Source organism: Amphiura filiformis, chromosome 3, assembly GCF_039555335.1.
Source record: "Amphiura filiformis chromosome 3, Afil_fr2py, whole genome shotgun sequence".
Classification (NCBI taxonomy): Eukaryota; Metazoa; Echinodermata; class Ophiuroidea; order Amphilepidida; family Amphiuridae; genus Amphiura; species Amphiura filiformis.
This window is the reverse complement of record NC_092630.1, coordinates 4,417,147-4,441,386: the sequence shown is the minus strand read 5'-3', so window position 1 is coordinate 4,441,386 and position 24,240 is coordinate 4,417,147. Positions and strand designations below refer to the sequence as shown.

The window sequence follows — 24,240 nt, the reverse complement described above, 5'->3', positions numbered from 1 at the left end:
AGACAAATATTTGAATTGTAAACGATCTACAAGTCAACGAATCAAAAAGGAAACACTCATGATCGGGTATCAGGTAAGCTCGCAACCCAGACAAAGGACCTTCCATCTAATTCTGGAATTTCTCGGCGCAATATGGGAACGATCTACCCTACAGCCTTTTTATATAGAATTCACTTTAGAAGAAATAGGGCTGTGGTATTACTGCTTATGATTATCATAACTATTCATCAGTCGGAGCTGTGACTGTAGGCTATAGAGACGTTATCTCTTTGACTTGGTATACTCGTGGTTTACCTGTGCAATAAAATTCTATACCGTATCTGAATGGATGCAATAGTTGGGTAGTTGGATGCCAATTTACATTTATATTTATATTATTTTTGTTTATAGGTTATTTGCTTTTATGAAGAAAATATCGCTAATACGTAATAACAGTAAATGTGATAAATTTTGGTAGCCTTAATTAAAGCAAGCTGTGATGAAATGGGCTCTTCCATTTAAAATCCACACTACCCCTGTGGAAGATTTTGGAAATATCTTCCACAGGGAGTATGAATTTCAAATGGAATTAGCACATTAGGCAGCTCTATTTGAATTTCATACACCCTCTGAGAAAGATTCAGTCTGAATCTTTTACAGTGGGAGGGCAAGTTTCAAAAAGAGTTGGTTAATGTGCTAATTCCATTTGAAATTCATATTCCCCATGTGGAAGATATTTCCAAAATCTACCACAGGGGTAGTGTGGATTTTAAATGGAACAGCCCACTTGATCAAAGCGTGTAAGATTTCTTTCTAATTATATAATTTGTAATATAATTATCTGATTGTGTGTTTTCCTAATTATTTCACTTGACTACATCCAATCACAAAATTGGTTTAATTGTTTGGGTGATTACATTTGAAATTCACACTCCCCCTGTGGAAGATTTTGCTAAAATTTTTCACAGAGGGAGTATGGGTTTCAAATAGAATAAACAATTGAGTAACTTCCATTTGAACTACTCACTCCAATTGTGAAAGATGTACGTCAAGCCATATACAGGGGGAGTATGGGTTTCAAAATAATTAACCCAAGCCAATTCCATTTGAAAAACATACACCCTCTGTGGAAGACTTTTCTTAAATCTTCTACAGGGGACAGGGGTATGGTAAATCTTAAGTAGAATATCCCATTATACAGTATTGCCTCTCTTTAGCATTCTAGCACAACTGTATAGAGAGCAACTCAACTGAATTTCACTCATTTTATTCTAGGTTATATGTAGAAAAACTGACTACTGCAACGTGATATACATAGAGTAAGTCATAAACCCTAATATGTGACCTGCTACCACGAAATGAGCGTAAAGTAGCAAGTTGGTAGTTTCAAGACATCCTGGCTGATTGAGTTGACATTCTTTACTTGTCATGCACCTGTACAAGGTATTTCCAAAATCTTCCACAGGGGTAGTGTGGATTTTAAGTGGAATAGCCAATTTTGGCAGTTTGGTCCACAATCCGTGACACATTTGATCATCTTCATTAAAGAGGAAACCCCGCTAGAGCAGTACTTTTGGGGTGAACCAAACCTGCCTGGTTATCAAATTAATCAGTGACAAGGGTATTTCTGAATTTAAAGGTGCTAATTGATGTTTTAATGTTATTGGATCAATTACCACCTGGCAAATTCAGCGATAAATTTGTCATTTATTAATTTGATAACCAGGCAGGTTTAGTTCACCCCAGAAGAACTGCTCTGATGGAGCTTCCTCTATAAGGCCTGTGTGTTTTCCTGTCTGACCAATATGCACATGCTTGCAACCTTTACACATAGAAGCTATACTAGGAGTTGGCTAAATGGACTAAATATTTTTGCTGAATTTAGTTTATTAGGTGTGAAAAGAATGAATAAAACTTTGCAAAGATGATCTGCTATATTATGATAGCAGTTGTAATAGTGCTAAGAATCCTCACCTTGTATATACATATCTTCCCCTTCTGCAAAATGGTTTCCACACCTTCCACACTTTGCGCATGACGGGTGGTATCTCTTATCACCAGCCTGGAGCAGAAAAAGATGAGTATAAAAAAAGAACAACTTTATTTCAACAGCAGTTTTAGTAAAATATAATGTGTAATTTCACAAAGTTACCCCGATGCCCCAAGCCTATTTTGGCGAGGGGGAAGGAAAGAAGAAAGGAAGACAGAAAGAAGAAGAGAAAACTTTTTTTCTTTGAATCTCATTATGAGCAGATTTTCACTTGGAAATATAATTCAATCTGTATTCACTATACAGTACAACTATTAGGCAAGAGACAAAAATTTGGAGGGTCAATCCTTCTTCAGATTTTTCGTGTTTTTAGGGTCAGTCGCGAAGGGCAAACAAATACTTTTTTTGCCTTATGTAGACGGGTAATTAACTTCAACCCCTAAAAACTTTTTTAAGACTACTAAAAATGATAACAACTACAAAAATGTTAAAAAAAAAATTGGCATGGAGTGATATTTTGTAAAATGTATGGTACATTATACCTGACGCTATATGAAACAGTATCCCTTCTAAGGAACATAGAATGCATGGTCTTAATAGCAGCATATGCTATCAGTGCACTGATCAAGTTATAAGCCTAGAATCTTCTGCTGGCAAAACACATGCTAAATTTGATTGTCAATTAGGATTCCTAGCCGCTGCCTGTATAGACATTACAAGCTGTAATTTAGTTGTGATCTGGTTTAGATGGCCTACATAGAGAATATAAACAAGCTAAATGACTTGTTAAGTCAGACAAAAGGGCATGTTAACTTTATACTCTGATCGATACTAAGTAAGCAGTAATTTCCTTGCTATGTAATTATGCTGCTCCTGTTTCACAACAAATTTTGCCCCATAACAAGCTTCAAGTATACTGAAAGTACCCCAGAGGGTTCACCCTAGTTAAAGGTGTATTGGGGATGTGCCATGGTTTGGGGTATCTTGTCAGCGATTTTGGCCAGGGATTTTGGTATATTCCGATGGGTGGGTTTTCAGTAAATTGGGTGCATATGGACTAAAGTGCCCTTAAAAGTATCCAATTTGAGCGAACTTGGGTGCCATTTGTGAAAAATTGGAATACTGATAGGTTGCAAAAAGTAGGTACCAGTATAGAGAAAGTCAGCATCTGAATGTCTGTGTGGCACATTCCCATACACAATTCCTTGCAACTGTGCAGGGGTACATGGTCCCTGCTGCCTACTATCTGCAGATAATATGTGACCCCTCGCCACAACTGAGCCCGAAAGTCGCCAATCATCATTTTTGAGATATTCAACCAAAATATTCTGCTTGAAATTAGCTTTAAAATGATGTATATCATGTCTATAGTACTTGACATTTAAGTAGTGAAAAATCAATAAAACAGTCAATAAATCCTTTGTTTCCTATTGTTTATTGTTAAGTTCGATGGAGCATATCTCAATAGTGGCACTGGCGACATCCGGGCTCAGATGTGGCGAGGAGTCACATATAAGCAGCAAATTGGTGGTTTGAATTGGACAATTCCATTTAAAATTCACACTACCCCTGTGGAAGATTTCAAATCAATGAGCACATTGGGCTGCTTAAGTTGAATTTCATACACCCACTGAGAAAGACTCAACCAGAATCTTCAACAGAGGGAGGACAGGTTTCAAATGGAGCTGCTGAAGTATTCATTCTATTTAAAATTCATACTCCCCCTGTGGAGGGTATTTCCAAAATCTTCCACAGGGGTAATGGGGATTTTAAATAGAACAGCCCATTGCAGGTGCAACTTGAATTACACAACCCCGTACACAACACACACTTCAAGAATGCTATAGGCCTATCTGGTACAATCAATTTTGATCAACTTTTTAGAAAACTCCTTATTTACATAGTCATCAAAAAACTGTCAATTTTCAGTCCCCAGGATATTTGACCATTTATGGACTTTGACATGGTCATTTTGATGCGGGCATGTTTCAAAGAATTTGTCCTGTCATACTTGTTGAAGTATGTAAAACTTCATAGCTTTAAGCCCGGTTTATATAAACATTTTTAGGGCATTTAGTATTTGCAGTATGCGATAAAATCATAAACAAACCAAATTAGTTCAACTAATGGCAATTATGTTGTAGCGACTGCAGCATGCTGAGAACATTCATAATTTGATACATCACTGATGTCAAAAAGGGTCAAAATACTAAATTTTCTTTAAAATCCTCCTAAGCGGAATATGCAACATGATATACACTTCTTAGCGGCACTTTAGGTTGAATTACACCATGTGTATGTTGTACTATTAAGGTGATACAGAGTGTGCGACCACATTTTGAAGCATTTTATTGTGCTTTTTTTCCTTGGAAGCTCTTGGATGGAAGTGTGTTGCTGTTTTTAAAAACTTTCAATGCAGAAGGGATAATACACCAGTAGGTCCTGTACTTACTTGCACCAATTTCAGGAAGTTCTACAAATTCCTCCCCTCCCCCCACACCACCAATTGTTGATTCATTTTCTCGGTCGGGGTTGTTCTATTGCACTCACCCATTTCTCGCGTCTGTCAAAGGGGACACCCTCGCCAAATCCCTATTAGTTTGTACAGCGCCTTTCAGTTCAAATCAATTTTCTCAGCACAGAAAAGACTAATTCACCTTTTCTTTTGTAATTATTGGTAGTTGCTTTAAATGATAAAAAAATCAAACTTTTACAAATGTTTCACTAAGAGGTATTTACTTTATGGCATATTTTGTGATTTCCCCATTAAGTGCAACAGGACGCAAGATGGAACAGCAAAATCCTGGCAAAAACAACCAATGCGATGAAGCGATCTATCGCGGGTGATCTCATGCCAACTGGCCAAACTGTACACACCTTAAAATTGAAAGGTATGCTACCCCATCCCATAAGCAACATATGGGGCCTCTTTAGTTTCTGATCTAATTTTATGGAATTTTGAGGAAAATGTGAATAACTTAAGAAAACCATTCACCATACCAGAACCACCTTAAAAGCAGGGGAAAATAGAAAAGAGTATATTGTACATATAAACTGACTTAGCTATGCCATTATTTATCAATTTCATTTCACCCTGCCAGGAGGATGGCTTTTAGTAATGTTTCTTGAAATTTTCCTTCATGGAAAGTTCAATTTATGTGCCTTAGGTTCATTTAAAAACTCAATGAAAGCTTACTTTTTTCTGTTTTTTTTTGTATTGGGTATTACAATGAAGATTTTTACAGTATCGTAGGAACTTTTAATGAGTTTTCCTTGTAACTTTTATTCCCCCCAAATAAATATACATGTAGATTATATCATATTTAATTTATTATAAATCATAATCTAATGCTAGAAAACAATGAGAAGCACTGGCTAAGACAGGATATACAAATGTGTGAAGAGCCTGGTCATGGCACTCCGTGTATACGTGGTGGGTATTCATGCTCATTGGCAAACTTTGAAAACACTGCCTTTTGCATTTCATTTCGCAAAGTTTTCATGAAAAAAACACCCATATTGTTAAGCGATTTCGCAAATTTATTGACCCTTCAACAATGCCTGTGTTTCCGCTAAAACATGAATGATAGACCTATTTCTACCCTTTATGATTGAAACGCATAGGATATGCAGCACTGGGACCTGCAGTTGTATGCATCATATATTTGTTGGATGTGATGTGATGTAATGTGGTCACAACTGAATAATGAAAATGATATTATTTATGCAAGGGATTCTTAAATGGAGACTAATGAAACTACTAGGATTCAAATAAACTGCTCAAATAAAGAAAGTCCGCAGTCATGTAACCCGTTCTACATCGAAACCTGATCTTGTTATGACAATTTGATTGATAAAGGCGTGTGCAGAATTTTGTTAGCTCCAATTTGATACCAAATTTGCTACCGAAAACTCCAACTTCACAGAGATTGTTACCTGTATATGAAATTTGGTGCATTTTCAAAAGTTGCAAATTAAAAACGGAGCACGCGGATCTGTAGGTGAATGGCAGAGTACGACCATTAACATAGCCCGAAACTACCGCTAGGTCATATCGATCGCATCGTGCCCTAGTATTCATCAGTAAAGCACTGTAACAATCCATGCGTTTTAAATTAACAATTGAATAAAGCGCGCACTTCAGATAGTCGACATGGGTTCATCATGGGCAAACTTGCTTGACCACATTGCCACGCTAAGCAATTTCGACCGCGTGTATCGTTTTGATTTGCAACTTTTGAAAATGCACCAAATGCCATAAACTGGTATCACTCCTTGTTACTGTTGAGTGTTTGGTAGAAAATTTGGTATCAAATTAGAGCTAACAAGATCCTGCACACGACCGTATCAATCAAATTGCCATAACAAGATCAGGTTTTGAAGTAGGACGAGTTACATGACTGCGGACTTTCTTTATTTGAGCAGTTTATGTGATTCGTAAATGAAGAGCACCCTTTTTCAATTTCACTAACAAGTGGTATAAAAAATTACCCTTTTTTGTGTTCAAAAATTGTGTTTCTTCATCTAAAAATATCCCTTATTTCCGGGGTGAAGAGTTCTGATTTTAAAATGCAGGAGGAAAATTGGGAGTATGGGGGGAAACCTGCAAGGACGGTCATGGATCAGCAACCATGCTCACTTACTAAAAAAAGTTGGCATAAAACCGGTCTGAAACAAGTTATCAGAATTTCAATGTGACATTGCAGAATCGTACATAATACCTGTTTTTATTAAGTACTACACATTTGACTGTAACATTCAAAAATACATATAACATTTCCAATATACAGACAACTTTTGATGTTCTCCAAATGTCTCCATGGAAACTTATAGCCCCAATTTGTACCACATTTATTGCATTTTGAAATCCGATGCCACATCACGTTAAAAATAAACTCTGCCCAACAATCAATAAAACCTCTCTTGCTTGTCTTCTGTAATAATGCTGACGGATCCATAACACCTATACATGATATCATACTTTCTCAAACTGATCGTTTTTCAGATCCGTTGCTGGCTTTGCTGCGTATATCTATATTACTGTGCATTTGGGATGTTGTTGTATGGATGCGACCACAATACATACTCGTATGATATAATACATCATGCTAGTATTTGCGTGAATAAATCGGGAGTAAACAAACAATAACTTGGGTTATATACTATACCCAATAGGGTGTGATTTGAATTGCATTCCATTAGACCTGTTTACTCTGAATAACCCTATGAGAACTACCTGCCTATTGGTCAAAAAGAAGTTTTCATTATCAATTGGACCAATCGACAACATTGTTAAAATTATTTCACCACACAAAAAAATTTGGGTGAATTATTTGCAAAGCTCCATTCTGATTGGTGATTAAAGTGAAGATATCATGTAATTGACCAATCAGAGGCTATGTTAGATCAGCAGGTAGTGCTCAGGGGGTTAAAAAACTTGAAAAAAATTAATCTTGAAGGGTCAGTGGGTAAGTATACTTGGCCTATATAAATCCTAACATTTTGTATACATACTGCCATTAATAAAGTTTACAATCCTAGCATAATCAATATTTAGATGTCTTAAAAATGTTACAAGTATCTCAAGAACCACAGACAATTTCTAAGTGTGCTTGTACTCTCATATCAAGCCAGGTTCATAAAAAATTGGTCAAGATATTTTAAGATTTTGATGTTTTCAGAAAATATTCCTAAATTCTGGACCTATGGCCAGCATATCTAGGCCAAACGTTTCATTACGGGATAAAGCTTACGGCGAAGCTGACATATTCAATTAGTTTTGTTTTTACTACTCGGGGCATTTATCAAGTATATAATCTTATCAAATGTGGCCTGCCTACTCCTAGGAGGACTTTAAGGCCTACTTTAAACTGAAGTATCTATCCAGCATTAGCCTTGCATTGGGCTTTGCATGTAGAGTTCTGTATGTATGTACCAACCGGTACAAGGTACACACTCTAACAAGTTTACAAGATGCAATTTTGCTTCCGGAATATGAACCCTCTTTGACTAATGAATACTGTAAAAACTGGAAATTTTCGTGTTACATTTAATTTCGCGCTTTTTGCAATCCACACACACATTCATTTTGAATTGACCACGTTTGGGGTTGTTTTGACCCTTCAAGGGGGTTGTACTGTTTTAATTTGACCACATTCACGAGGTCATTTTAGCCATGACGAACGTGGTCAAAAACTTAGTGGTCATTTTGCCGATACCGTCGCGCATTGATATCAGTTTCAATCTTCCGCTTTGAAAATCTCAATTCATAAATGAGTTTAAACATGAGCTGCAATTAATGTTTGTTGATTAATAAATAAAACTCATTTTTTGACCGAAGTTACCCAATTTGTCAACTTTATAATGACTTGCATTTCGGACCTATTTGCACACACGGTGTGCATCGGCTCACGTGGTCACATCAGCGCCATATTTGTTCTGATTGTGCAGCTCAGCGGATTGTCGTGTGTGCTTGTCTGCATGATGGAATATGAAAAGTTAGTTGAAAAGTGAGACTGCAAGGATGCATAGACCCTTGTCTATGCACGCAGATTCATTCCAATTTCATGCTGTCGTGGCTGGTGTCTTGGCTGCAGTTGTTAAGCTTATATCATGTAAGCTTATAATACGTGAACTGTCATAGGCGATGACTGACTGTGTGTGAGTGTGATACACAGATGCATTTTGCAGTTTGCTGTTTATGTAATGCTTTCTCTGTGCAGAAACACACTTATGTCCTGGTGGGACCAGCATGACCATAGGCCTACTAAAAAAATCCAAACAACCCCTAAATGTGGTTATTGAGTAACCCTATAAAACAACCCTTTCAAATGGGTCATTTCATTTGACCCCGAAATGAGGTCATTAAGTAACCCAATAAGGCAACCCTTTTGAAGGGGTCATTTCATTTGACCCCGAAATGTGGTAATATTTTGACCCCAATGGGGTTACTATTTGACCCAAATACGTAGTCATTGCAATGACCCCGACCAATGGGGTCAAAATGATTAGTGGTATGGTGTTTAGTTGATAACTATGCTGGGGTCAAAAATGACCCCGTTTGGGTCATTTTTTGACCCCGTAGTTTTAAGTGTGCAAGCAGCTACCGTGAAAATAACATTGTGCGAATATATTTCGTTTGTGTAAAAGTCAATATCAGGAAGCTTAAAATCACAAATTTAAAAACAATTGAAACTGTTCACAATTGGCAAAGCAAAAAAATTAAGTGTGCATAAGCAGTAGCGTGTCCAGGGGGGGAGCTTTGGGTGCTGAAGCCCCCCGCACTTTGTTAAAAATCATGTAAAATCAGCCGCTTTATGGCGATTTTAGCCATAAAGCCCCCGCATAAATCTGAAAAAGGGCTGAGCCCCCGCAGGAAAAAGATCCTGGACACGCCGGTGATAAGTATTCACTTTTACAGTACATTGGACTTGAAAACTCCATGGAACTTCACCTGCGGGCGAATATATAAATTTAGCAGCTTTCAAAATGCCCTGTGATGTATTTTCTACTGCCATTTTATCCAATTGTTAGTTTGTTAAGAAATACACCCAGAGATGAGAAGTGATATGCAAATGATGGGTGGGGCTCTGTGCGGGAGTCTCATAAAGCAAATGTCAACATTTATTTTGTTGAAAATCAGGGACTGTTGGGTTAGATCTGAGTTGAGTTGACAAGAAAAATAGCAACTTGCACATGTGTTGTGAGGTGACAATGGTGTTATCAAACCTGCAATTTGGTAGCCAAATTTGGCAACTTTTAAAGGTCTACTGTGATTTATGGGTGACTTTTTAACAACAACTTTCTATGAATACAACAACTTTTGAGTGATTTGGGCAATTTTCTGAGCCTGTTTCCTGCAATTTTGGGAAATTATTTACTCAATCCTGATGATTGACAGAACTGTATGTGGAGGCAGTGGATTTAATTTTAACCAGCAATTCTAAGCCCCTTTGCAAATATTTTTGATGTAGTGGTGATCACAGAGAAGCTTAATATTCTGCATGCTAGCCATAGGTTTCAACAAAATATCAAGAGCTATCTTAAGAACCACTGAATCAATACTAGGCTTGTTTGTACTCATTGTAATGCATTTTTCATGCTGATTGCAAATATGGTCATGAAAATGTACAATTCTGAAATTTTTGAACTTGTATTTTTTGTAAAACTTGTCGTCTGCAGTTGACACCAGATTGGAGAGGTTATATACCAATGTAAAACATATACAGGATAGTCAATATCAGTTATATCACTATGATGCCGATGATCTTACAATGTATAAATCCATACCTCTTCTTCCCTCCAAATTTTTCATATCTCTGTTCAATTTTGACATTTTCAGAACAGTCTTACAGGCCTCCTGGCTATTTCAGTTTCTTCATCTCAGTAACCTAACCCACTTCATCATATAAAATGGCACCCTCCAACTGTTTGAACAAATGTCATCACGCTAAAGCCTGTGTGCTATTTCTCACCATGCAAATCATGCATGTGTGTGTGTGTAATTCTGTCTTGAGTGTTGACAATGTGCTGACAATTGCTTCGAAATAGTGCAGAAAAAGAAAGAATAGTTTTTGGTTTTTAATTAAGTCTTGTCAGAAAGAAGTGCTGGCCAAATGTGCCATATTTACATTTACCTTGCCAAAACCTAACCAAGAAATAAATGTGAAGAACAAAGGCGCTAGACTTGTATGAAAGACACTGAGAGTGTCAGATGGAAATCTTCAAGTTCATTGCCGGATATCTTTGGTATCAAGGATGCCTCTCTAAGAAACTTAACAACAGCGATCTGAAATCAATAAACCCTTAAAATCAAAATCTGATGCCTGTGATCCATGGGTGTCAATCCTAGGCATGGGGGGATGGGGAGACTTTCGGCCACTTTTTGACAATTCAGGCCTTATATCCCCCCCCATATTTCAAGATGGATTAAAGTTAATGTTGTGATCTGATAATCTGATGATGAAAACTGCAGGTCTGCTATCCTAAGGAAATCCAACGGGCTATTCCAGTTGAAATCCATACACCCTATGGAAGACATGACCTTAATCTCCCATACAGAGGTGCAGGTGTACATTTCAAATTGAGTCACCCATTCGGGTAATTCCCATTTGAAAGTCACACTCCCTGTTTCAAATATTAAGGCCATGTCTCAGTCTTCCACAGAGGGTGTATGGATTTCAGCTGGAATAGCCCAAGGGAGGGGTTTCACATTATACATCACTCCTCTACGAAAATCTAAGACCAAGCTAACAGGGGAGTGATTTAAATTAAAACTGTCATGAATTTAAAATAAAAAAATAAAAAAATAAAAAAATAAATAAATGTAGATATAGCGCTTTATGCCGTAAACAGCCTCAAAGCGCTTTACATTTATTCCGCCGTTATTAGAACATGTCGGAACCACGATTGCTGCCTACAAATGGTGCAGGGTTCATCAGTACAACGACTGCGACTACCCCTAATAGCTTCCCATTGCACCTGGGTGGGGTGAGGCAAGCGTGACAAAGCTCCTTGCCCAAGGGCGCAACACGGTGGCGGGACGGGACTCGAACCCACGCACGCCAAGCAAGCTCTCAGATTATGAGTCCAAGGTCAGAACCACTGAGCCACCGTGTGGTGTGGCTCTATATTGCTCTACTTCAGGATTCAGGAAACGCGTACTTTCTTTCACCTCAAGATCGGTAGGTGCATACTTCACTGATCACAGTACCAAATCCCGTAGAGCATGTCAGCACACATACTAGAGTGGTTTGGTTGTCACGCTTGCGTCACAAACGCGTAAAACCACTGACATCTCTACCAAACTTGAAATAAAATAAAATTTAGCTCTAGCACACCTTAAACTCAATGGGCTATTCCAGTTAACATCATATACCCCTATGGAAGACATGACCTTAATCTCCAACACAGGGAGTGTGAATTTCATTTGAGGTTTTACCTGAATGGGTGACTCCATTTGAAATCTAACACCCTGTGTGCTGGATATTAAGGTCATGTTTTCCATAGGGGGTGTATGCATTTCAATCGTAATAGCCCAATGTCTGATGACACTATCATAACACATCGACATCATAGCAACTTGTCTCTTAGAATAGTCTTGACCCTATTGCGTAGCTATACCTTGTCAAATGCCATTGCTGACAGTGAAGCTTTGCAACGTTTAATTGAATCACTTGAAGGCAAAGCATCATCTACGCGTAAACACACATGTATACACACATGCCCGCTAATGCTATTATATAGCAGATTATGGATGTTTAGCCTACAAACCCATAATTGTATCAAGTTTTACAAAGGTCATTTCATCAGACAAATTGTATGAAACTTTTAGCATAGCTGCCCTTTATGACACTACCTGCTGATCTAACATTGCCTCCGATTGGTCAATTACATGATATTTTCACTTTAATCACCAATCAGAATGGAGTTTTGCAAATAATTTAACCCTATTTTATTTGCATGGTGAAATTATTCTAACAATGTTGCTGATTGGGTCAATTGATAATGAAAACTTCTTTTTGGCCAATGGGCAGGTAGTTCTCATGGGGTCAAGCATGATCGGTATAACGTTCATGGGTTATGATGCTGGAACAATGACAAACCCGCTCACTGAACTTCAAACTTTTGTATATCAGTTTTAGTAGCACAGTACCCTTATTGACCTAAAATAAAAATACCATCACAACCAGATCACACCAAGTTAACAATTTCTTGCCCAATAAAACTACAAAGTTGACTGAACTCAAATTGGCATGACAACTAAGGTACAATAATTTGTGGGTTGATTAATTCATTTGTCTTTGACTTCCGACCACATGGTATCTTTTTAATTCAAGCTTCTGTAAATCTGAACAGTCAAGCAGTTACTTTTTTCTTTTATCCGGACACAACTTTTTTTGCAGGTTTAATCGAGGAGATGATTTGACAACTAACACTTAATGCAGATTGACACTGCTAGGATGCAACTCTGTGAGAAGTGTGGCCCAGCGATTAAATCTTTGACTCATTGGTGCAAGATGCCTCTGGTTCAATTCCCGGTGGAGACAAATATCCCAAGTTTATTACCTGCTCTCTCCATTACTGCATTTGAATTGTCCGGCAATGGCAAGTGCAGTGAATGTCAAAGACCACATAGCCAGTTCCGATATGGGTAACGCCTGGCTGCGTATACACCCCACCCTGGGCATCATTTTTTGTTTTATTTCTTCTTTTGCAGAACAGTGTCTAACATTGATTCACTCAGGTTTTAAAAAAAAAGAAATCACTACTCTTTCTCTCGCAAATTTCTGCTCGATAATGGCAACACATTGGGCCATTTCCTGGCCCAATTTCAAAATATCTGCAGAATAGTTACGTCTTTAAAATCCTTTCTTCAAATGGGCAATGCATGGTGTTGGAAATCGATGCCATAAATGCTTGCCTGTCCCCATTCTTTTTAATGGAGATTGAGTATACAAACAGCAGCCCTTCCACAAATAAATTTGTTTGTTCTCACAAAATGACCAAGTCTAGTGCGCAATTGATCATAGCTTGTTACGAGAAGCTTCCGGCGGGGCATCGCGGCCTTTAATGGAGCAATAGCGGAATGCATAGGAATTGACACAGATAGGAGCACTTAATAATATTACTCCCAGTAGTTGACACTTAAAATAGGGAGACTAGGTTAGTTAGACCAGTGCAGTACCTAACATCCAGTGCAAGAATTGTTGGGATGTTTATTAATATAAAATGCACACAGCGCCCAAATCATGCAACCAAAGTTTTTGTCGACTATTCTTGTCCCATCCCAATCATTTCTGAATCCCGTCTATCACCACCTGGCAATGATGGAGCAAACATATAAATACGGACATTTCAGAACTTTTGGTTTTTTGTGCACAGCAATCAAAAATGAGACCTGGTAGGGTTACCATAAGGGGCTGTGCAATAATTATGAGCCCCCCCCGGGGGTAAAATTTCCAAACGGCTTGCCAAAAATCGCTTGTCCCCCCTCTCGGCCCTTCAAAAATTGCTTGCCCCCCACCCTCTTATTTAAAAGGCGCCCCAAGAATGTGTGCCAAAAATCGCTTGCCCCCCCCCCTCTCGGCTTGCCAAAAATTGCTTGGCCCCCCCCCTTTCGGCTCGCCAAAAATGTCTTGCCCCCCCCCCCAATTTTACCCTCCCCCAGGGCTCATAATTATTGCACAGCCCCTAAGGGTACAAACCAAAAGTTTGATGACATGCTATAACTGAAAGTCCTTTCATTAGGAGAGAGGGGTCAAAAAGCCAGATTAAGTTTGTAAAAAACTAGCGAAAATATCGGCGGTCAACGTTGGAATTTTCAACTCTTAAAACTTATGTTACCGGGAGATGAAGGGGTCAACCTCCGACCTCTGCACTTTCGTTTATAGGATGCCATCAAACTTTTGGTTTGGTCCCTAATATGCTCCAACTTTTTGGAGCAATTGCCGAATAGGGTGCAATTCTAATAGTCTTATTACAAGACTGCCCTAACCTAAACCCTAACCCTAAACTAGGACTGGACTCAAGTCTATCAAGTTGTACCCTATTTGGTAATTGTACCAATTTTTTTTGCACTTGGTATGGTGATGGATCAAACAGATTTGACAAAGTCATATGTAGATAAGCTTTCTTGATAGGAACTCATAATAAGTTATTGTATTTCAGTCCTGATGAAGTCGATACACATCTGACGAAAGCTCGACCACTCACACAGGGACCAACTGCACAGATACTGTGATAACCAACAGCATATTCATAGAAATACTATAACTAAGTCAAGTATCTTTTCTGTTGTACTTCTGCCTTTGTACTTTTGAGAGCAGACTATTGAATAAAACCTCCTAAGTGAAAAGGTACGATCTGCTATTTTTACTTATTAGCAGGTACTGCAATGGGTTATTCCAGTTGAAATGCATACATCTCCTATGGAAGACATGATCTTAATATCTCACACAGGGAGTGTGAATTCCAAATGGAGTCACCCATTCAGTGTCGTCTGCTCCAAAATGGGTTATTCCAGTTGAAATCCATACACCCCCTATGAAAGACATGATCTTAATATCTCACACAGGGAGTGTGAATTCCAAATGGAGTCACCCATTCAGTGTCGTCTGCTCCAAAATGGGTTATTCCAGTTGAAATCCATACACCCCCTATGAAAGACATGACATTAATCTTCCACACAGGGAGTGTGAATTTCAAATGGAGTCACCCATTCAGTGTCGTCTGCTCCAAAATGGGCTATTCCAGTTGAAATCCATACACCCCCTATGGAAGAATGACCTTAATCTTCCACACAGGGAGTGTGAATTTCAAATGGAGTTACCTGAATGGGTTACTCCATTTGAAGTCTACACCCCTTGTGTGGGAGATTATGGTCATGTCTTCCATAGGGGGTGTATGGATTTCAACTGGAATAGCCTATATTTTTTATTTTACTTGTCAACTTACCTCTAGTACCTTGCCTGTAATAAACTGTTCACACTGAGAACATCTCACTCCAAATAACCTCTGATAATCCTTCTCACAATAAGGCTTGCCATCTCTGAAAAGGAAAGAACACAATGTAAGATGATGTCAAAGATATTAACCATGATAACTTGTAAAATGTCTGTAGGTGCCTTCTTCATATAAAAGAGACAACTATTTTCAGTAAATATTTGGTATATATTCTCTTTCTCTTATTCCATGTTACTGAGAATCAGATGTAAATAAAGATGTCTAATTATATGTGATGCGATCATCAAGCAAAATCAGTCTGAACTCGGAAATATTAAATTTTCAGTTTCTTACAGGATAGTAAAACCCATTTAGGGCTCATATTGAAATTCCCTTACACAGAAAGGTTTGCGCCATCCTGCAGCTTTCCTGTGCTAGCCTTCTTTTGTTAAAATCCTGGGCAGGGTGTATCACTGATGCATATAATCCATCCGCTTTATGACCGAGCTTTCCTGAGGCGCGCTTTGCGAGGGGAATCCTTCATTTTTTCTGTGTGAAAACGTGGTAGAGTATTTCAATATGAGCCCTTACAACACTGCATTTTGCAGAAAACCCTATTGAAATTGAACCAGTTCTAAAGATATGAGCAATTAAAGAGTTTCCAAAACATGAGGAAACAAAAGAAAATACTTCCTTTGTTTGGCTATATCTCAAAATCACATATACAACCTCAGCCCCATTCCTTATGTAATATCCTCTTAAAAATATTGTTTAAGTTTATGTCATCAAAATGTCTCTCTTCATATAACCGCCAGCAATGGCATTGGTTCCCTAAGCCATCATATGTCAGGTGGACTTTTCAAGAGTGACATCCACAAGCCAGTCTTTGTTTTGATGGATGCCTCTTCCCATTAACCCAGGTGCATAAGGGGCTGGATTTGTGGAGGGAGATGACCTCCCTGCTTGATCCTAAACATGTAAAATCACCATCTTCTGGGCACACTTCAGCAGCTCAGCCCTCATGGTTGAAAGTTTCTGGCATGTACCTGTTACCCCTACCCTTACACCTGCCCGTAAGTAATATGGAATCTGTGGCCAAAAAACGAAAATTTCACTTTGACCCCCCCCCGGGGGAATTCCACTGGGATTTTTTTACGGGAAAATCAGTGGAGGTGTGCAGGAACATGACTCAACATGTGAGTATACTTCTATTGGGAAAAACAGGAAAAAACCAACTTTTAATGTGATTGGTCAGAAGCCAATAGCAACTGCTTGGTTACCATGGCAACGGTTTTATTACCTTCATAACATGGCCAACATATCCCTACATAAGCACAAACTCACTTGAGATTGTATCATGAAAGGTTTTGGAGATATTTGCAAAAATGTTGGAATTCATGATTTCCCTAAACCTAAACTTTGCCTTTCGAACCACCTTAATTCATCACTAACCTTCCCATGTATTCTCCAGCCAGCTGGACTTTACAAGAGAGACATCTAAAGCAATCCATATGCCAGTGTTTATCAAGAGCTATCAATGCTTGCGATTCATTGATATCCTTCTCACAATTTGCACATTCTAAAGATGGGAGATAAAAGCAGAATTATTGATAATGTTTATTAAAAACACACAGAAGTAGGGATGATGTCAAAACCAAACCACCAGTTGACTGCTGGTGCCCTGCCAGAACCAGCCGTTTATGTTCTATTGTTCCATAGAAACCTGACCCATGGTTCTGCCAGAGTGCCGGTGGTTGGGTTTGACGCTACATTGTTTTAAGAAACAATAAAGCACTATTGGATATTAATATGTTACAAAATATTTCGTTTCCAAATTTGTGATTATAATTGATATTTTCTAGTGCTTTTATCCAGAAAACAAAAATCACTACATATAGCAGAATCTTGCAACTGCCATTCCACTAATATGAAACATTCCATCATGCATAGAAACTTTGTTATCTCCAAACTCATGTTCCTTGTCAACATTAATGTTTTATTTTTGAGATAATCCAGTCACAACATTAAAGACTATTCAAACACACACATATTGTCTTTTTTTGTATTGCCATCGGTCTTTCTACCCTAATAGCAAAGCAGTGATATTAAATATATGCTGAGGTAACTGTTTCTCTAGATACATGCTTTTATAACGTGTGTGTGTGTGTACACCAGCAATTTGAGCGAACACTTACTATTTGAAGCTGCACCAAATGAAATGCACATTGGCCACAGACTCACTAAGAAGAAAAATAGCATTGATGGGGATTTTGTTCCAAAAGGGAGGTATGACTAAACTTGTGTAAGGGTTACGTAGACCTCTACCTTTGCTTTGCAGGTTCATAATATTATAGCATTGATGGGCATGCAAGTTTGATTAAACATTTAAAATTTTATGTTTTTGTGAGTATACGAAGGGTAGAAAGAACCATGCATCACACATACTCGGAACAACATTTTATATTAAATACAATGTAAACATACAATGCATTAATATACAGATATTAACCCGGAGAAACATTCTGGACATACCAGATTTTTTTGGAATTTAATGTTCTTTCTCCCCTTGTATATTGATACCGGGTATGTTATGAGACGTGGGTAAGCTTTATTGAATTGATTTCAATGAGCTAGTTTGTAATGTTTCAATGTTCCTGTTTATGATGTATAAGCCTCTTACCTACATGTTTGTGATAGTGTAAATAATCCAAAATACTACTATACATTAACCAGGTACACTTGTTTTACTAATACTATACTTTTGAAAAACAGGGGTAAGCTTATAGCACAAAATAGATTAACTCTGGGCTTAAATCCCTGTATTCACAGTATTCAGTAAGAAGATTGTCCCCAATTACTTACTGACAGTTGGAGGCATAGCCTGTTTAGGCATCTAGTGGCTTATACCCCTATAATTACAGTATGTTGTAACAATCTTATGCGCAATTACTTACTGACTGTTGGCGGCATAGCCTGTTTAGGCTTCTCTGGTATTGAATTGAGCAGCGGCCATACTTTATTGTTATCTGCAATGTTACTATCAACCGGGCCATTTACGCCATTTTCTATTAAAGGTGTACAGTCTGGGCACAAAACATCTCGACCGTTGTAAGTCACTTTCTCTCCCGGTGATATCGTCACACTGAAAGAACAATCATATATTTATTCATAGATTAGATTGAGTTTGAAGTAAAGCATATTCATTATTATACTATGTTCAACCTAAAAGTGGCAATACTCATACTAAAGGTGGATTGACAATTTTTGCCACTTATAAGTTGAGCAAATAGTACTGGGATGAAATTTAAGAGAATTCAGTAAGCTTAATTTTTCTAATGGTATTCCGGAACGTTTTTGTTTTTTTGACAAGAATTGAAATACTGTTGAAAAGTCTATTGTTGATTGGTTCCTGCAGATTATGAATACTGTATATCCTTGAATAGTTGTCCCCCGGGGCATTGCATTTTCCAAAGGGTGGGGGCGTTTATTAGAGATCATTTTTAGAACAATAATTCCTGTTAAAATCATTAGGTAAGCTTAAAACTCACGCTGAAATGATGAACTATGAACTAAAGAATGATGACTTCTGGTTTACTCCCGGGTTTTCGATCAAACTTCCGCCAACTGTGTGCACCTTGGTAAGTTAACTACACAAGATAGCATGGAAATATCAGCATTTTTGAAACATCTTGGTCAAAAAATTGCTGTGGCATTTATTTGAAGGGAAGCGACTATTCAAGGATATACGGTATGCCTTAAGCGCACATCCATTGTTACATAATATCCCTCCAGATGACATTCTTCACAGGAGGTGTATATTATCCAGAATTGTTCAAACAATCTGAATATTAACCTATTATTTTGTTTCCAATATTGAAATAAGATGGTAGCAAATACCATAGCTTTTTACAAAGTCAAACAACTGGTTTTCATATATTGCTTTTATTAGTACACAGTTGCTAAACTAAAAGGATTATTATTAGTATGCTATATCTATGTATGAAAGCCATTATTGAGGGGAAATATGATTTACTTTACCACCTGCAACAAAAACACAAAACGTTTTGTTAAAATGTTAGACACACACAAAGCATTAAATTATTGTTACAGTATACATAATTATATTTCAAGCCTTCATATCACATAACATACTGCACTGTTTCAGGACAATCTGCTATAAACTAGTTAGTTAGTATGCAAGAGTTACCGCAATGCTTTTTGTCGATTTGTTAAGCTTATATATCAAACCTGCTCACTGATTGGTTGAAAGTTTGGCATCTTTTTCAGTACTGCTCACTGATTGGTTAAAAGTAGAGCTTTTATTTCAGTACTGTTCACTGATAGGGTTAAAAGTTAAGCTTGCAATTAATTCTGCCCACTGATTGGCTAAAAGGGAAGCTTCTACTTCAGTCTTGCGTACTGATTGGTTTAAAGTTACACTTCTAGTTCAGTGCTGCTCACTGATTGGTTTAAGCTTTCAAAGAATACACAATATATTCTTTTTTTAGTGTCAGTATGGGACATTCCACTGTGTCAATTACACTGCATTTTCTCTAATCTCATTCTTGAAAACAAACACACCACTTAATATACAATGTTATACATGAACAACTTACACAAAACAATAATTGGACTAATGTTATGATTTATACAAAAACACAACATTGAGTTGAACTCCTGGTTGAACTAAGAATAAACAGAGGATTTAAGGAACAAACCAAAAGACTGACAAAGTTCTATTATGCAAAATTAGTTTTGTTAGGGAGCAAAGGGGTTAAAAATGTTCACTATATATCTCTTATGCTCTTAAACACATCAATGTCTGGGTTCGTTTACAGATGGGGAGGGAGGATGATCTATGAAAAACAAAACTTATTAATTACAATTATTGCGCTTCTTTGAGTTATTCCCTTACTGCATTTCACATATCTCTGATTTCTCACTGCATAAAGGGAAGAGTGCCTGGACAATGACATTGAACATTTGTTGAATGCAAATGGCCTGTAAAGGTTACACACATGACATACAACAGTAACAAATGACTCAAATATATAACAAAATATTATAACATCAAATGTTGATCATAATGATGCTGTTAGAAAGAAGGATGAAATGTTGTTAGTTCCATGAATGGGATAAATAATGTTGTTTGCTGATTACTGAGATACATTAAGGGTAAACAAGATACATGCAATCAGTGAGAAAATAACTAGTGGGAAATTAGGTCAAGAAGGGAAGGAGGAAGAGGAAGGGAATGGGAGGAAGAGGAAGGGAATGGGAGGAAGAGGAGGAAAGAGAGGATGGTATTAGAACCAATCACCATGGTCCATGTATACCAAGTTAGTAACATAATTTTAGTAATATAAGTCCTGTTCTACATTTAGTTAATTCCAATTCCATGGTCCAATCTTTGCATTTGTAAAGACTATAGTTCAAATTATCTCTGCTGAACAATGAAGCCACTGGGTTTGTCTTGTGCTGTTTTAAAGAATATGATCAGGCTTTATGTTGCACAGGCTTCAATGACGGATATTAAAATTTCAATAGGTTTGACTGGACAAGTATAAAACATAAGGATTAGCTGTGACATTTCAGGAAACTTATTTAGAAGCATAATGCATTATAGACTGCATCACATCTGCATGGCTCTGAAAAGAGCTCTTCATAATGAGATGATCAAGCTGATCTTTTCAGAGCCATCATGCATGTACTGATTGTCTAAATACAATACTGCAATCAGAGCTAATCCCAATCGCAGTTTAATACTTGTTCTACAGAGAACCTGTTAAAATTGTGAACTTTTATGTAGTGCAGTTCACCAAGCAAAAATGCATATGTGACACGATCAAGGGGAATGAGTCGGATGTCGCTTACATTGATTTTGAGATATTGGCAAAGAGAGTGTTAAAATTCTTTTGTTTTCTATTGTTTTTAGCGATTGATAAAGTGATGTAAGTTTGCAAAGAAAAGCCGTATCAACTTGGGGTTTTCAGTTTCTGAAAGCTCTAAATGTCCTCTTTAGAAACATATGTAAAACTCATTTTCGTCCGGGTCGACATGTGACTCATTCTCCTTGATCATGTCACATATTACTTGTTGCTCAAGACTGGACCATAAAATTAGACTTACAATTTGAAAGCACATTAATCATTCAGCAAGCTGAGTTAGTAATCAACCCATATCTTACATGGTATAGTCTTCAAATAATACCTGATCCTTTATAACACAGACCGAACCATTGTGAATAAAAGGGGTGAGGGTTTAATATGGGGTGTGTAAGGTACAAACCTACAAATACTGCACTCAAAGTGGCAAAGGAGACAGAAACAGCAATTGATATCGGGAGCAAAAGAAACTTCCTCGCCAGCCTCAAAGGAGTGTCTGGAAACAGGGTAAAGGGGTGTCAAGAAACCGACATGCAAAGAAAATAAAACCAGGTTAACGAAAATCAAATCAAAATTTAAACAAAGGTGAGTACAAATTATATAAATCGTATAAAATTAAAAGGTAAATTGTTTAAAAAGATAAGAAACTTGTTAGACAAAGGAAAAAGTATCAAAATATGATATTTTAGGAGAGGATGAAACAAGAAACTAAATAAAAAGAATTTAAAGTTTCCAACAACATGACAAATATTTAGAGTAAAACAATTTAAGAAAAAGACAGGGAGAACAACTGAAAATAATAGCATTATGATCCAATGGTGCACATATTGCTACATACAATTACAGAAATAGACGAAAAGTTCAATTACATTATGATATGTTAGGTTACCTTACAAAATCATTAATTATTTAAAAACATTTATAACCAATCATGCAAATAAATCCATCCAGTATGAAGTCCTCAAGACCAATATAGAACCTGGCGATTTACCACACGATGTTACGTTATGCCAAACATTGCGTTTTCATTACTTCATGCAATATATTGGCCCCCCTTGTGATTTCCGCTCAAATAGCTTTGTTTTCAGGTCTTTGTGCTTCTTCTCGACCTTGTCGCATATTGCTACCGCAAAATAATAAGTTTAAGTTTCACTGCATTTGTTGCAACAGTAAAAAGCACATAAAACATTGGACTTTATTTTGATCTCGACTTTTTAGCGTTACAAATTTGCCAAATTCCTTAATTTATTAAAGATGTGATATTGGTGTTCACCCACATTAATGGCAGGAAAGTGCCAATAACAGGAATGGTCTATACTAGATTTATGCTTCATACACATGTTTCAAACGTTTTTCTCCTAAAAACTTTCTTTATTCCTTCCTGAGAACGTTTTGAGTTGTAATCATTCATTTATTGAGAGTTGGGAGAGGGAAGGGAAAAATGGCAAACTATAATACTGCCCAACTTTGATTTTTTTAAATCTTGGATAAGACCTATTTGAGCCTTGTGCTTGGGCACATATGTGTCTAGCTATATCAGTTCGGGGGCACTCGTAATAACCGGACGTCTCTGATTTCAAAGACGGGTCAGTGATTTCACATACGGGGTCTGTGATATCACATACGCCGAAGCTTTGTTGACAGCTCGGCGCTCGATGCAGCACATCGGAACGAAGCTGAGTGTATTACAATAAGCTTTCCTATGTTTAGCAAATATCTACCTGTGCAAAAATTATATCTATCTGTGCAAATTCTGACAAATGGTCCCAGAACACACTTAGATTGCAATGGCTAAAATCAAATGTTTTGAAGTAAAAAAAATCCCAATTTTACTATCCAATTCATGAATTGGATAGTAAAATTAGCAGGCACCCAACATGCTCAACTTGGGCTAGCTACAACCCTGATAAGGCCTATACACAAAATTATTCTCACTGCGCTGGCACGCTCATCAAAATAACTTATATCGCTTATGCACTGGGTTTTGAAACTAGGGAGTATGTGATTTATGAGACGTCTCTGAAATATGATACTGTTATGTGACATGACGCTTCAAGAGTATTTGATATCAGAGACGTCTTTGAATTAGCATTGCCCCCGAACTGATATGACAGTATTAAAGTTAGCATTGGTTTCTAAGAGGTGCACAGAAAACAAAAATCAATTTTCGTTCAAATTAACTGCTGCCAATTGACAAGCTATGTGCTTCAGTCTGTCACTCATATAACACATGCTTGTTGTCATATCTATACTATGTCCCATAAAAGAGACATCAGAACTTAGTCAACTTGTTCAATTACTTATTTATAACAGGGTAAGAATGTTGTTGCAGGAATCATTTGATTTTTGCAAATCAACTTCTGTGTAATCTACAAAAGTTGCAAGAATCCCTTTTGATTCAGACAAATCTGTTTATGAGAATCTTTGCCAGAATCAATTCTCAAATTCTCGCCAAAATTCTGACCCTTAACAACTTGACATTTGGTCCTGAAGGGAAAAAGATTCCTGGTGGGGGCACTCAACTTTAAAAGTGATGGTATGTGCCTGTCAATAGGCCTGTGAAGTCGAATATACCCAATGACCCCCTTTTTTAAACGCCATACCCAATGACCCCCCCTTTTTTAGGTGCGGCTACCCAATGACCGCTTTCTTTTCTAGAATTATCTCTACATTATCTCTTATAATATAAATAAGATACACAGGGCATCCACTTAGTAAGAGTAATTTGATGTGGGAGGATGCTGTGAATCCATTACCATAAGACCATGAAAATATAATTGAGAAATAGGCTATACACATGCATGACCTAAAAAATGAAACAGGGTGTTTTTTTTGCGAGCAGGTCAGTAAATTCGATCGCATGATGTACTTACAGGTAGCAAAACACTGATATTAAAGAAAAAACTGGTTTTTCCCCGATAATGTTGACAGTATGTTTTTCAA

The 24,240-nt window shown here is 37.4% G+C and overlaps 1 protein-coding gene across 10 annotated transcripts in view; it reads right to left on the bottom strand.

Annotated features, from left to right (window-relative positions):
* LOC140147895 (actin-binding LIM protein 2-like) overlaps window positions 1-24,240 on the bottom strand; it is a 428,263-nt gene that overhangs the window by 42,534 nt on the left and 361,489 nt on the right. For 9 of the 10 annotated variants that reach the window (XM_072169674.1, XM_072169676.1, XM_072169673.1 and 6 more), the window contains 5 exons: window positions 21,701-21,793; window positions 18,367-18,554; window positions 16,865-16,991; window positions 15,425-15,518; window positions 1,954-2,041 (listed from right to left, as the gene is read on the bottom strand). In XM_072169674.1, coding sequence (XP_072025775.1) covers window positions 1,954-2,041; window positions 15,425-15,518; window positions 16,865-16,991; window positions 18,367-18,554; window positions 21,701-21,793 — 590 coding nt within the window. The remainder of the gene's footprint in view (window positions 1-1,953; window positions 2,042-15,424; window positions 15,519-16,864; window positions 16,992-18,366; window positions 18,555-21,700; window positions 21,794-24,240) is intronic. The other variant, XM_072169679.1, reaches the window with a different exon arrangement.